Raw genomic sequence first — 16,226 nt, 5'->3', positions numbered from 1 at the left:
GGGAAAGATTAAAGGTGGAAGTAGAAGGGGACAATAGAGAATGAAATGGTTGGATGCCATCACCAACTCAATGGACATGAGTTTGAGTAAGCTCCAGGAGTTGGTGATGGACAGGGAAGCCTGGCATGCTGCAGTCCATGGGGTAGCAAAGAGTCAGACACAACTGAGTAACTGAACTGAACTGATGAAATCAGGACAATCTGATTCTAAAATTCATGCTCTTAATCACTTATGCCAGTGTGTGCCTGTGCTTACACAGTGGCAGTGGAAATTGGAGGAAGAGATAACATGAATCATGAAACATGAATCATGTTTCAAGACAAAAATCCACCATCCGTGGTGAGGGCTTCCTGAGACTGAAGTTTTGATAAGGGTTAGAAATTATATTCAGAGAAGGCAATGGCACCCCACTCCGGTACTCTTACCTGGAAAATCCCCTGGACAGAGGAACCTGGTAAGCTGCAGTCCATGAGGTCGCTAAGAGTCGGACACGACTGAGCAACTTCACTTTGACTTTTCACTTTCATGCATTGGAGAAGGAAATGACAACCGACTCCAGTATTCTTGCCTGGAGAATCCCAGGGACGGGGAGCCTGGTTGGCTGCTGTCTGTGGGGTCTCACAGAGTCAGACACGACTGAAGCGACTTAGCAGCAGCAGCAGCAGAAATTATATTAAGATTTTTAGCTGAGGATTCAAAAAGATATAGGCTCCTCATTGTTCATAGCAGCATTATTTACAATTATCAAGGTATGGGAGCAACCTAAGTGTCCATCAACAGGTGAATGGATGAAGAAGATGTGAAGATGTGGTGTGTGTGTGTGTGTGTGTGTGCCAAGGGGGGGTGTATACATTTCATTGTATATATACATACACATGGAATGCTGCTCGGCCATGAAAAAGAATGAAATTTTGTCACTTGTAGCAACATGGATGGATTTGGAGCACACTGTGTTAAATAAAATAAGTCAGACAGAGAAAGCCAAGTACTGTATGATATTACTTTAAGGTGGAATCTAAAAAGTAGAACAAACTAGGGCATAAAACAAAAAAGAAGCAGAGTCACAGATATAGAGACCAAACTAGTGGTTACTAGTGGGTGGGGGCAATATAAGAGAAGTTATTTTAAAAAGGAGCTATTATGGAACTATATGAAATCATGTTTGTGAAATTTTGAAAACTGTATAGCACTATAGAATTTAAAGAATCTTTCATTCAAATTTTTAAAAATTTAAAAGACAAGACTTCTAATTGAAAGATTCAGGAAAGTAGTGTTACTACCATAAAAATAAAAGAATAAGCACATATATAAGCAATAAGGGAATTTCATTTAGGTAAAAAGTTGCCAGAACTGATTTGGCCTTGCTGAGTCATAAGTAACATTAAAACTTTCAGGTAGAGCCATCATATAAACATTTGATAATATAAAACATAAGTGATGTTGAAAGTCAATGCTGAAAATGTAGATTTGGAATCCATCCGCAAAGGATAAGGGGTTGAAATGAGAACAGCAGAAAGGAGCTGAGAGAATGAAAACCTGGAGAGGGAAAGCAAAACAAAACATAATCTAAGCCTCAGAAACATCATTATTTGTGAGTATTGTATTTTTAAGGGAAAAAATTTGAGCAAGGGGGAAAAAACAACAAAGTGAAAAGTTAAAGGAAAGAAAAGTTAAAGGAGCACCAGAGCAACATAGAATCCTAAAAACCAAGAGATAGTAAATATGGCTAAAATTTGCTGTACACCTACCATGGATCAAGTTTGTGCTGTTTTTTTCACACAATATCTTATTTAATCTTTATAATAACTCAGGGAGGAAGTTCATATATCTCTTTTGACAGATGAAGACACAGAGGCTTAGCTAAGATAAGCCATATGCCTAGAGCTCAGCTGGTAAATCCTAAGGCAAAAACTCTAATTCAAGTTTCCCAGACTCCAGGGTTCCTTATGTAACCAGTGGTCTCCAGAGTACATAAGGCAAACCACTGTAATGTGGGAATAAAATGCTAATATTACCATTATCATATCTTATTCTTTAAAAATTACATTTTTGTGTGTATTTTACAACATGCATACTATATTAGGGCAGCATGAGGCTCCCCTGGTAGCTCAACAGTAAAGAATCTGCCCTCAGTGCAAGAGATGCAGGAGACGTGGGTTTGATCCCTGGGTAAGGAAGATCCCCTAGAGGAGGAAATGGCAACCCACTCCAGTATTCTTGCTGAGAAAATCCCATAGACAGAGCAGCCTGGCAGGCTAAAGCCTGTCAGGTCGCCAAGAGTCAGACACCACTGAATGCCTGAGCACAAGCACATGTGTATCATACACTCATGCATAATTAATAAATTAATAAGCATATATTTATTGGGATACATGATCAAATAATTTATTAACATGAGGATACAGTAAAAAAAAAATTGGAGATCATTTCTTTAAAGCACTGTACAAATCTGCCTCTGCCCACACTCACACTGGTTGGTATGTTGAATGCCTATCTGCTTGTTTGACCCTCTCCACAGATCTGTACTCCTGACTTTGTGGTCTTCCTGGCTTGCGCCAATCAGAGACTCAAAGAAAGATTACTGAAGCGTGCAGAGCAACAGGGGCGACCTGATGACAATCTGAAAGCTACCCAAAGGAGACTAATGAACTTCAAGCAGAACGCTGCTCCATTGGTTAAATACTTCCAGGAAAAGGGGCTCATCATGACAGTAAGTTAATATACTTTACTTGTCCATTTCAAGAACAGTCTTTCAGATTTCTGATTATCCTATGTCCTCATTTAGAAATGCTTTTATCTTAAAAAAAAATACTCTTCTTAGGTGGAGATTCATGGAAAAGAAATTGGCAATCTTGACCTGACTTGCCTTTATTAAGGCATAACAATAAAAATGCTTTCACTTTAATTGATTTTACCAAAAAAAAAAAAAAAAGATCAATTTCAACCTTGGCTAGAATTCTATGGCCCCCAAATTTTAAAGTATTTTAAAATAATTTTTTATCATTTTAAGCAATATTTGCCCAGTTTCTCAACTCTTCAGTCTTTGAAAACCTAATAAAACTGATCAACTTAAAAATAGAATTTATATGTTAAACTTAAATCATAAGTTAAACTTTATCATAGTGTACCACATAAATAAGATTCTGATGGCCCCCTAAAAAAGCGTTTGACTTGTCATAGAGAAGTGATATTGTCTGAAAATGGAAGGCATTGGTCTTTCTGCTCCATTGATACAATGCAAATATTAATTTTTTCATAGTTTGTTTTGTGATTAATGATAATGAATGTGCCAAAGAAGGATGAAGCTGAACCACTAGTTTGTACAGTTATTAGAATACAGGGAAGTGGAGGTGAAGGCTCAGCTAAACGTATGATCCCCGCAACATCAGAGATTCAAGTATGGAATAGAGGAGACAGAGGAGCATTGGCCAGCTGAGGTGCTTTTCAAAAGACACTAAAACCAGTGCAGCTCCAGGGTTCTCCATGGAGGAAGCAGACCTCGGCAGCACCCTCTCCTCAGCCCTTAGTTCTTTCTCATGGGACCAAAGATTCTTGACTGCTGGAGTTACAAGCCCCTGTGAAGAATCTGATGAAAGTGACATACTCTCAATACAATAAAATGCACATAAGGTGTTTTTCATAAATTTTAGGTAAATCTATTGAAGCTCATCCACAGAGCTCCTATGACCTAACAATTACTGTGCAAAAAAAACTCTTCATTAGCCTAAAATGCCCCCAGATTGAAAGAGACAGTCACTACATTTGAATAATAATCCCTTTGCAGTCTTTTTCGCACTATAAAGAAATATTTTTTAGAATTTGCCCTTTGAGTCAAAGTTGTCATGTCAGAGAATTATAAATCTGATGTGAAACTTGTTCACAATGCCAGAGTTCATTTTATGATTTAAAAGAGACTTTGAGTGATATGAAAGAATCAAGAAAATCAGAGTGGATGTTTCTCTGGCTGTTTTGTATTGAGGTTGTTGCTTGCTTCTCCTGCAAATTACCAATGCTGACTTCTTCACTGTGTCATAAAAATAGAAATTTACCCTGTAGACCAAACCCCAACAGCAAGCTGCAGAGCCAGAGTTTTAATTGATATTTGCAAGGCTTAAAGGTATTACCGGAATGTCTCTGATTACTCCCTGCTTGTCACGTTCGTCATCACAATCAGAGGAGATTTCCCAAATGAATGCAGAGTGGGGATTGTTAATTTACTGATATTTTGCATGGAGGTGAAATGCCATTGCCTCTAATTGAGGGAGTCAATAACAATGTGGATGACAGCCTGTAACCTCCCTGCTAAACTTGGATAAGCTTTAAGATAAACGCCTCTAATTACTGGGAGAAGACTTGCATTGGAAAGTCACCTTTTGAAAATCGGTGAACACAAACACAGGCTAAGCTCTGGGAAACATAACAGAAAATTTTACTTTGACAGAGTAGTGAGTGCTGCATCCTGATGCATGTGTCCCCCTTCAGAACCTGGACACAGTTCACTTTTGGAATTAAAATGTACATTTCTGCTTTTAAAGATAAGTTAAATAATTTAAATGGTCATCCTGATTAATCAAATGCATGTTAAGACTTTAATATAAATCTGGGAGGTAATAGATTAAGTCCAAATATTTCCTTTTCTCTATAGTTTTTCTTTCCTTTACTTCTACCTACCCCTCCTAATCGATTCATTTATTTATTCAGTAAATATTTATTGAGAATCAGTAGGTACCAGACTCTCTGTTAGGTGCGAGTGGTGCAAAGCTAAATAGGCAAAAGTTAAGGAACTTTATTTTATTTTCTGACATATTTCAAACTCCTAGTACTATGCCTCTCTGGTACATAGTATGTTGTCAGCAGATGAACAGAGCTTGCAGGTCTATGGGGAATCAGATATTAAACAATGAGGTTTTAAAATTATTTATCTATTTATTAATTTTTATTTATTTTTGGCTGCACTGGGTCTTCATTTCTGAGCAGGCTTTTCTCTAGTTGTGGCAAGCAGGGGTTACTCTCTAGCAGTGGTGCACGCGTTTCTCATTGCGATGGCTTCTTTTGTTGTAGAGCACGGCTCCAGGTGCAAGGTCTCTATAGATGTGGCTTGGTTGTTCTGAGCTATGTGGGATCTTCCCAGACCAGGGATTGAATCTATGTTCAACCTCTGATTTTAACCACTGGACCACCAGGGAAATCCCACAGTGGTTTATTAAGTGTGATGACTGTTGCATGGGAGAATGTACAGAATGCTCTCACATCTGTCATGGACTTCAGAAATTCCCTGTAGTGAGTAGAACAAACTCTCCCCATCCACGAGTAGGATTCATCAATGATTTTGTGTGAGCTTTGTAAAGACCACAGAGGCCACATACCTCTCAGTACAGGTGAGAAACTTTATCTTGGTGCCTCTGTTCCTTAGGGTTTTAGAGTCTGAGACCCTTCACTTGAAATCTCAGCTCCACTGCCATCTAATAAATTCATGGTGCTTCAGGACTCGGTCTCTATGTCTAACTTAGAGATGCTGTTATCTGGCACATAATATTGTAGGGGTGAAACGAGAGAATGCATGTAGCAGTGGTTCGGATGTACCATGTAACCACATTGCCTGGTCCAGACTCCTGCTGTGTCACGGGCCACCTGTGTGACCTCATACCTCATGAAGGTTATTTATCTTCTCTGTGACTCAGTTGCCTGATGCATAGAATGGTTACAATCATCATTTTACCCACCTCTGTAATTTTGAGAGATAAATGGGTATCAAGTACTTAGAACAGTACCAGAAATGTTGCAAGTGAAATAGAAGTGATTGAAATTACTTTGTAATTTTCACATTTCCTCTTTTTTCTTCCTTTCACCTCTAATGCCCATTTTTCAAAACTCCAATTACTTACTACAAACAAATCCATGCTCTTGGAGGGTACTCCGTTACCTATTCTCCCATAGATAGATTACTGAATAGTGAAAGTGAATGCCACTCAGTCGTGTCCAACTCTTTTCGACCCCATGGACAATATAGTCCATGGAACTCTCCAGGAATACTGGAGTGGGTAGCCTTTCCCTTCTCCAGGGATCTTCCCAACCCTGGGATCAAATCCAGGTCTCCTGCATTGCAGGCAGATTCTTTACCAGCTGAGCCACAAGGGAAGCTCAGATAGATTACTGAAGAAATCCAAAGTTAAAACATTTAGATTTAAAACTTTTCACCAAATTCTTTTTTCTTTAAAACTGTCTGTTGTATGCATGCTAAGTCACTTCAGTCATATCCAACTCTTTGTGACCCTATGGATGGTAGCCCGCCAGGTTCCTTTGTCCATGGGATTTTCCAGGCAGGAATACTGGAGTGGGTTGCCATGCCCTCCTCCAGGGGAGCTTCCCGGCCCAAGGATCAAGCTGTGTCTCCCGTAGCTCCTGCACTGCAGGCAGATTCTTTACCACTGAGCCACCAGGGAAGCCCAAAACTGTCTGTTAACCAGTTACAAAATTGTCCTAGTGTTTTCTTTGACTACTTTATCATCTGTGTAATCAAGCTGTATGATGGCTGTGTCTGAATATGGTAGTTAAATTATAACAGGTGTCAACCCATTCTTTTTTCTTTTTCACTAAAACATTAACTGTGTTGGTTGGCAGATTTGATTAAAGAACAAATCCAGCCTGACTGAGGAGAAAACCTAATTGAAATAGCCAGGAAAACAAGCTATTGTCTGAATAATGTATCTTACTGACAGTTCCCATCACATGGACTGCTTCATTTTTATTCTTTTATAATACTTTTCTTATACAGTTATCTGTGCAAGTATGAATTAAATGATAGCAAATCACAGGGCTAATATGTTAGGGACTTCATAGAACCTTTTCAGACAAATGTGTGTTGTTTTTTAACTTACAATAAGTTGTATGTAATAGCTCATCATGTCTTTTACAGGTTTTTGCTCCTAATTAAAGATTAGGGTGCTGCAAGATCCCAAAGTTTGTCAGAAGTTCTTCTTCAAAGCTGTCTCATGACATTTTGGAGCACTTAGATTGTAGCCCACCAGGGTCCTCTGTTCATGGGATTTTCCAGGCAAGAATACTGGAGCAGGTTGCCATTTCCTACTCCAGTGTATATTCCCGACTCAGGGATCAAATCTGTGTCTTTTATGTCTTCTGTATTGGCAGGTGGGTTCTTTACTACTATGACACCTAGGAAGCCCTAATGCAGCTGTACAAAAGCTTCAATAATATGTCTGTTTAGTGATAATTTTTTATCTTAGTTTTATTTAAAAAGCTTAAAAAACTAGTTCTTATTTTAGTCATCTTCATAAGTTAGAACCCATTTGAAAGAAATAATTTTAGTTTAAAAAGGTCAACTCTTTGGAAGCTTAATGAACTCTAAAAAATACCTGAGGTTTTGTCGGGGGGGGGTTGTTTTTTTCTTTTAGAAAAAGGTCTTTTAAAATGCTTGAAAATTAATAGGGTTAGATGTAGTGTTTACGTAATTGGTTTCCAAAATGTGTGTATCACTGGATATTCCACTCAGCTGAAACATCATTCAACTTGTCAGGGAAACGGTTGCACGCTCGTGTGCATTGACACTTGTGTGCACTGAACAAATGCTACCTAATATGGGTTGACCATCAGTAAAAGTCCGAATTTAGTTTTAGTCTGTTAAGTAAGCTGATGGTCATTTTTTCTTCTGGACTTTTTTATAGTAGGAAGCAAGAGAAACATAACTTAAAAATGAGAAGTAAGTTATAGTCATAGGATATATGAAGAGGCCTAGTAACTAACACTCTGATTAACTGACTGGATATCTTCAGGCACGAAAGGCATAGAGTGAAAGATGTTAGAACAGGTTTATTTCTCGTTCACCAACATCAGTTTTCCTAGGGAAGCAGACAAGGGACTAATTATAAACTATCTTAGGATATAACAAGGTCACATAAGCCAATGATTCCACAATTTCAGTACTTAATAGATCAGAAAAAAAATTTAATGGACTAAGATAAAGTTGGGTTTTTTTTAAAACTTTAATATTTTAGGACACTTTTAGTTAGTCCCTCGTCATGACCCCATGGACTGTAGCCAGCCACGCTCTTCTGTCCATGGAATTCTCTAGGCAAGAATATTGGAGTGGGTTGCCATTCCCTTCTTTGGGGGGTCTTCTTAACCCAGGAATTGAACCTGGATTTCTCACTGCAGATTCTTTACCATCTGAACCACCAGGGAAGCAAAATAACCCTTTTTGGTCGACAGCAAAATTGAGAGGAGGATACAGGGACTTCCTGTATACCCCCTAAGCCAACATTTGCACAGTCTCCCCAGTTATTAATATCCCTCACTAGAGTGTTGCGTTTGTTATAATTAATGAACCTACATTGATGCATCATAATCACTCAAAGCTCATATTTTACCTTAAAGTTCGCACTTGATGTTATACATTCTATGGTATTGGACAAATGTATAGTGCCACGTGGACTTCCGTGGTAGCACAGTTGGTAAAGAATTTGCCTGCAATGTAGGAGATCCCAGTTCGATTTCTGGGTCAGGAAGACCCGTTGGAGAAGAGATAGGCTACCCACTACAGTATTCTTGGGCTTCCCTAGTGGCTCAGCTGGTAAAGAATGCACCTGCAATGCGGGAGACCTGGATTCCATCCCTGGGTTGGGAAGATCCCCTGGAGAAGGGAAGTGTTACCCACTCCAGTATTCTGGCCTGGAGAATTTCATGGACTGTATGTATAGTCCATGGGTCGCAAAGAGTAGGACACGACTGAGTGACTTTCACTTTCATAGTGCCTTGTATCCATCATTACAATATCTTACAGAGTATTTTCACTGCCCTTAGCTATCTCTGTGCTGTTTATTCAACCCTCACCCATCTCCATCCTCCTAACCTGGATTCTGGCAACCACTGATCTTTTTACTATTTCTAAAGTTTTACCTTTTCCAGAAGGTCATGAAGTTGAATGTCATGTAATATGTAGCCTTTTCAGATTGGCTTCTTTCACTTAGTAATATGCATTTTAGTTTCCTCCATGTTGTGTCCAGGCTTGATAGCTCATTTCTTTTGAGCACATCCATTGTCTGAATACACCACAGTTTATCTGTTCATTCATCTGCACTTGATTACTTCCAAATTTCAGCATTTATTAGAAAAAAAACGCTGCTATACATATCCATGGGCCGGTATTTGTGTGGACATAAGTTTTCAGTTCATTTTGATAGCTACCAGGGAGCATGACTGCTGGTAAGAGTATGAGTAGTTTTGTAAGAAACCACCAAGGTGTCTCCCAAGCTGGCTGCACCATTTTGCATTCTCACCTGAGAACGCTCTCTGAGATGAGAGTTCTTGTTGCTCCACATCCTCACCAGCATTCCGTGTTGTCAGTGTTCCAGGTTTTGGCCATTTTACTATGTCTGTAGTAGTATCTTGTTGTTTCAATTTGTATTTCCCAAATTGACTTTTTAAAAAATTTTTCTAAGTGAGGGCATTAGAAAGGGGGGAAAAAATCTATTAATATCATTGTTTGAAAGGGTTATTTTTAGCACACAAAAGTTTAGTAATGACAAAACTGATAAAGTCACTAAAATGGATCTATTTGGCTATAAGAAAAATTCTCAACATTTGTCTTATTTTTCTCATTTTGCTGTAGATTAGGGAACACTTCATCATAAACCGGCATCAGTGCTGGGGAACCCCTGGCTTCAAGAGCACATCCTTGTCAACATCACACTATTAGTGATTCACCAGACATTGTCCCTGAACCCCCAGATAACCCCTTTGGCACTACATGTGCTTAATTTACACCATATGACTTCCTTCAAATTTTACCACTGAAACTATGTAATTCCAGTCTCACCAGGCACTCCTAGCCAGAGGCAACATAAACGGGATAGTACAAGTTAATTTAAACAGACTGCTGAATAATTCGGAGAAGGCGATGGCACCCCACTCCAGTACTCTTGCCTGGAAAATCCCATGGATGGAGGAGGCTGGTGGGCTGCAGTCCATGGGGTCGCGAAAAGATGGACATGACTGAGTGACTTCACTTTCGCTTTTCACTTTCACACATTGGAGAAGGAAATGGCAACCCACTCCAGTGTTCTTGCCTGGAGAATCCCAGGGACGGGGGAGCCTGTTGGGCTGCCGTCTATGGGGTCGCACAGAGTCGGACACGACTGAAGTGACTTCACTTACTTCACTTAACATAGTGAAGCTACATTTCCTTTACGTACCATCACTGATTAGATGTTGTCTAAACATTCATTATGTAACCACAGCCCTCACTGATTCCTCTTTGGTGGATTTAGTAAGACAGAAAATAGTCAGGGAGGAGTTTTCAAAGGTTGATAAATATAGGAAAGGCTACTGGGGTTTTCTGTAAGATACTTGGTGTATATGCGTACCCAGATATATGGCCCTCTGAATTGTTTTAAATTCAAAATATTTTTAAATCAAATAGACAGTACCTTGTGGCATGAAACCTGATACTGATATACCTTCAATGTGAAGTACCCCTAAGAAACGTGAGAAATATCCATTTTTGACTTGACTTAAGAGCAGCTTATAAGGAATCACTCTCTCTGGGCAACTGGCACTTATCAAATTGTACTGTGTGTAAAGCTGGCAAGACAGTGCTGTCCTAGAAAAAGTACCATGGCCTACTTTAGGAGGGTACCATCTCTGTGGGTTAGTTAGTGGGACCAGTTTAACTTACCTGTTAATGCAGATCTTTGTAACCCTGGCTTTAAAACATCCAGAACTAAATTCACTAAATGAATCTGATTACTTTCATAACTTTCATTATTGTGGGCTCTAAAAACTAAAATACAATTATGATACCATTTCATTCTCAGATTTTTTTGTATAGAAAGAAAGATTAAAGCACTGAGAGAGAGCTATTTCCCCACAAAGTAGCGAAGTAACATCCACACTTCTGGGGCAAATTATGCTGGTTCCTAAACAGCATCAAAACAAAACGGAGAGCAAGCAGATACCGTATTTATATCTAATTCTGTCGTTCTGTCTCAGTAACAAGCAAGCATCCTAACAAAACTTTTCCACACCCAAAGCTCACTCAGTATCAGACCTATTCACACTCCACTGGCAGAGAGCAAACCAAATGACTCAGAGAATGCAGTTCCTTTCAAAGTGGGAAATTGATGCTGATTAAATGGTGAACCTATTGTCAGGGCCTGAAGAGAAGAGCTCTCACACCCACAAATGTGGTACTCTCATGGTGATGTTTCATACAGATGTCTACAGGAAAAATGAGGAGGAACTTAAAAAAGGAATATGGTGCCTGCCCCAAAGGGATACAAGATATTTTTCTGCTGATTTTATTATTACAAATACTCATGAAATAGAGTCCAAAAAGCTCTACATATGACTCTTTAATCACCTTAAGTATAAACTAGGGTTTTCATATGATAACCATGAAATAAGTAGTGTGGATAAAATCAAGATAATATTCAAGCAAATACATTTGGAAAATTCACATTAAGAAAATCCCAGTTCCAAGAACTGTTATTGACAAGTCTACCTAAGGCTATTTTAGCTTAAGGCCTGAGGGCTGCCTTCTACAATGGTTCATCTTTATAATTTTTTAATTGAAATAAAGCAGATTGGTAGATAGTTAGTAGCTGAATGTCATATCATACTAAGAGCTTCCTGGACACTGTTGTTTCAGCCCTCCAGTTCCTGACAAGAAAATATATACATACACACACTTTGAGCTGGTCACTTCTCCAGGAGACACTCTGTGATCAGAACAATAATTATGACAATGGTGTCAGGGAACATTCCACACTTCCAGAATTAAGTCTTAATTTATTTCAATATGTTATACTGAGAGTTATAGGGAACATGAACAAGATAATATTTTTGGTAAAGTTCTTGGATTAAATATCATGGCACCCCACTCCAGTACTCCTGCCTGGAAAATCCCATGGATGGAGGAGCCTGGTAGGCTGCAGTCCATGGGGTCGCTGAGGGTCGGACACGACTTGAGCGACTTCACTTTCACTTTTCACTTTCAAGCATTGGAGAAGGAAATGGCAACCCACTCCAGTGTTCTTGCCTGGAGAATCCCAGGGACGGGGAGCCTAGTGGGCTGCCGTCTATGGGGTCGCACAGAGTCGGACACGACTGAAGTGACTTAGCAGTAGCAGTAGCAATAGCAGTTCTATAGTTAAACTGAAAATGAAAGTGAAAGTGTTAGTCTCTCAGTCGTGTCCAACTCTTGGCAACACCATAGACTGTAGCCTGCCAGGCTCTTCTGTCCATGGAATTCTCCAGGCAAGAATACTGAAGTGGGTATCCATTCCCTTCTCCAGGAGATCTTCCTGACTCAGGGATCGAATGCATATCTCCTGCATTGCAGGCTGATTCTTTACCATCTGAGCCACCAGGAAAGCCCCCATAGTTATATTAAATGAACAAAAAAAAAAAAGAAGAGGCATTTAAGACTTGCCAGTGAGGAAAATACAAAAATATATTATGAGTAGATGGTATCTTAAAAAATAACACACAACTTATAAGTATTTAATATGTGCTTGGTACTATTCAAAGTGCTTCACATATGGTAAATCATTAATCCTCACCAATCTCCATGAAGTTGATATTACTATTATGTTTATTTTATAAATGAGAAAACTGAAGTATACCAAAATGTAGCTAGCCCAGGATCCGATAAGAGCATCAGAGCCTCAACCCAGACCCAGAGCACTGACCCCAGAGGCAGCACTTGTTATTGCAATATTGTCCCTTCATTAAAACATGACACTTATGCACTCTGGATCCTGAAGAGAAAGCCCATTACTGCTTTACCCAGACATTTATCATTTGATAAGCACTCTGTTCAACAGTAATCTCTTCATTTATGTTTCTCAGAAAAGAATAAATGAGAAAATTTATTCTGTTGGTGCATTACACTTAGAGGTTTTTCAAACAGTGATCTCACTAGATAACAGATGTAAAATGATTAAGATAATTCATAAAATTGATTAATCTGCACTCACATTACAAGAAGAAAATTTTAGGGGCAATGGCCAATTAGTGGGCCTTGTATTTTTGTTTATCGACACCATCCATCATCTTCTGACCTTACTCAGTTCTGCAATCAAATGTAAAGCCATGGCTGCAGTTCTGCTTCAGGCAAAACTCTATCCTTATCTACTCTGAGTTTTACAATTCATCTTCCCTGTTATGACAGTCCTTTTATAGTCATCCATTCAAACAGTTTTATCCAGAGCCTATTCCATGTCAAGGAGAAGGCAATGGCACCCCACTCCAGTACTTTTGCCTGGAAAATCCCATGGATGGAGGAGCCTGGTAGGCTGCAGTCCATGGGGTCGAGAAAAGTCGGACATGACTGAGCTACTTCACTTTCTCTTTTCACTTTCATGCATTGGAGAAGGAAATGGCAACCCACTCCAGTGTTCTTGCCTGGAGAATCCCAGGGACAGGGGAGCCTGGTGGGCTGCCATCTATGGGGTCGCACAGAGTCGGACACGATTGAAGTGACTTAGCAGTGACTTAGCATTTCATGTCAAAGGAGGGACCACATCAGGCACCATAGGGAATACAGAGATGATGTGGAGATAGATCTGCCTTCATGGAGTTTGTGTGTAGGCAGTAATGTAAACATAAATAAGTTGAATATAGTACAGGAAGAGGTGGGTGCCACACACAGACATATAATAGACCAGGAAGAGGAACAGTCAGGGGCAGGGGAGTGACTTCCTCCTGGAAAGATGAAGGAAGACTTTGCTATAAGTGCTATAAGACTTTGCTATACCATATGTGGGGTAAGGAAGAGAGCCCAGAAGTTGGAAGGAAAGGCATTATAAGCAAACATGAGCAGACGCAAGGCAGGTAAGGTATATAAGCAACTAGTGAGAATTAGGAAGGGGGACAGAGGCACTGAGATCAATATAACAAAGGTCTGAAAGTGCTCAGTTAAGGAGGAAGGGGTGAGCTTTCAAGGCTCTGAGCGAGGGAACAACATAGTTAAAATTATAAGCCAGGAGCTGTGTGTAAATCATTGAATGGAGAAAGCATTTTGAAAGAATTTGGCAAGGGCCTGAGCTGAGACGATGACTGGGGGTGCCACAAGGCTTCACTTCTCCACGGGGCAGCCATCTGGACCTACAGCTGTCCAGACCTACTGAAAACCTGGGAGTGACCAAAACAGTGCTTGTGGAAGAGTAGCACTCATAAATCACCTGCAAGAGATGTAATATACATTTTACCAATTTAACCATTTTGATTTCCTATTTGGACATCGTTCTTGGAAAAATTAAATAGAAAGGGGATAGGAAAAGGAGAGTAATGTATTAAGGACAATGATTACCCAAACTGTTGTAAGATAATACTAAAATCCAAGCAAAGAGACAGCAGAGTCCATTGAATTACCAAGTATTCTTTCCACAAGTAGTTGTTTCAAAGTAACTCATTGAGTAAATAAATGAATGAATTTAGTAAAAAATATATATAGATACAGTTGGAACAATTTATTTTCACGGCAGAGAGCACTATACATTTTACAGATGTGACCCCTTGAGTCCATTAAACCACCACACTGTAGTCAGTTACCATCAAAAATAAAAGTTTGTACCTGTTAGGGATGCTTTTATTTCAAATAATAGAATAGTTGAATAGCTATGGCTTAAACAAGCAGATTTATTTGACTTGTGTAAAAATAAGTACAGAGATGGATGATCTAAGCCATGTATAGTGACTTAATGGTGTCATCGAGGAACCATGCTCCATCTTTTCATTTCACCCTCTTTGATGTGTTTCTTTGGCTGCTGCTGCTCTAGTCATCAAATCTAGAATTCCAAATAGGACAAAGGGGTTAGGGCAAAAGCCCAGGATAATATCTAGTATCCTTCTCTAGGAAAGCAAGAGCTTCCCCATAAATTCCCCCTCCCTCTCTCATTGACTCCCACTTTAGTCTCATTTGTCCTAACTGTTTTCCTTTGGGTCACATGATTTCACCTGTCTACAAGAGAGGCTGGAAAATGAATTATTTCACTTCTCAGCCTCTGATGTAGAGAAAAGCAAAGGAAAAGAGGACAAATGTTAGATGAACCAACAATAACCACTACAAAGTTGTTGTTGTTGTTTTTGTTTTTTAATTCCATTTCTTGGTTTAAAAAGATATTGAGAAATATGTTTGCTAGGAATTCTTTCCAAAATGGGCAAAGTAGAAAGTGTCTGTGCTTAATAATAGCTACTTTTCAGTAAGTACTTCTACTATTTCAGGACCTCTATCCACTTTATATCTAAGTCTAATAACAGACTTTAAAGTTTAATGAAGGAAACAAGTTCAGAGAGGTTCAGGAATGCACTGGAGCTGAGGTTTGAAATAGACCCTGTCTCACAGAGTCCGTTTGGTTAATAACAAGGGATTGAGCTAAGAAAAGGGTTAGCCTCCCTCTCAAAACAGTCAGAAAAGATATTGATAAAGCCACAGTAATGGGAACCACAAGGTGTTGACTGAGAAATCTCATTCTAGGAGAAATGGAGAAGGACTACCATACTAGATCAAGCAAGTGCTGTGCCAGCGCTTTACCTCTTTACCTCTCCTAATCTTTACCTGTTTTAACCACTCAACACCATAAGATAGGTATTTAAATTATTTAAAGTGCCTTAGATGTGCCAGGTGTTATCCCTAAATTACCTCATTTCAGGTAAGGACAAGAGCCTGCTGTTCTTTGTTAGATAAACCCTAAATTGTACAAGGTGCTCTGCTCTGCATCTGCCCTTGCTCTCAAGGAGCTCAGATGGAGAAGGCAGAAGGGATAAATGAGTAGCCGCAATGCATCTGACCATTACGATAATGGAAGGTTGCACAGAGGGCTGCAAGGTAGAGTAAATTATTTCTGTGTTCTCCATGATTACCCCTGTGGGACTGAATGAACTCACAACACCCTGGGATAACCTATGGAGGTTACTCCACAAATTCAAGGAAGTAATCAGACCTTTGGAATTACTAAAAGTCCTTGTCATTACCAAGTTCAATATTGGAAATGGGACATAGATGGACAGAAAAGACTGAATGAAGAGCTGAACAGCCAGGGAAGGAGTAGGGAAATAAAAGAAATTTTGTATTAACCATTCTAATTTCTCATTGATTGCCCCCTCCCTAATTTTGGAATTTAATTGCATAAAGTATAAAATAAACTTATAAGTATACTCATTCATCAGTTTCTTTTTGGGCAATTCTTTTGAGACTTCTAGTTAATAGG

At 39.3% G+C, this 16,226-nt stretch overlaps 1 protein-coding gene across 3 annotated transcripts in view; it reads left to right on the top strand.

The window, feature by feature from the left end:
• AK5 (adenylate kinase 5) overlaps positions 1–16,226 on the top strand; it is a 269,511-nt gene that overhangs the window by 61,587 nt on the left and 191,698 nt on the right. For all 3 annotated transcript variants that reach the window (XM_061411538.1, XM_061411541.1, XM_061411540.1), the window contains one exon: positions 2,519–2,710. In XM_061411538.1, coding sequence (XP_061267522.1) covers positions 2,519–2,710 — 192 coding nt within the window. The remainder of the gene's footprint in view (positions 1–2,518; positions 2,711–16,226) is intronic.

This window comes from Bos javanicus, chromosome 3 (assembly GCF_032452875.1).
Source record: "Bos javanicus breed banteng chromosome 3, ARS-OSU_banteng_1.0, whole genome shotgun sequence".
Lineage (NCBI taxonomy): Eukaryota > Metazoa > Chordata > Mammalia > Artiodactyla > Bovidae > Bos > Bos javanicus.
This window is presented reverse-complemented; position numbering and strand designations above follow the sequence as displayed.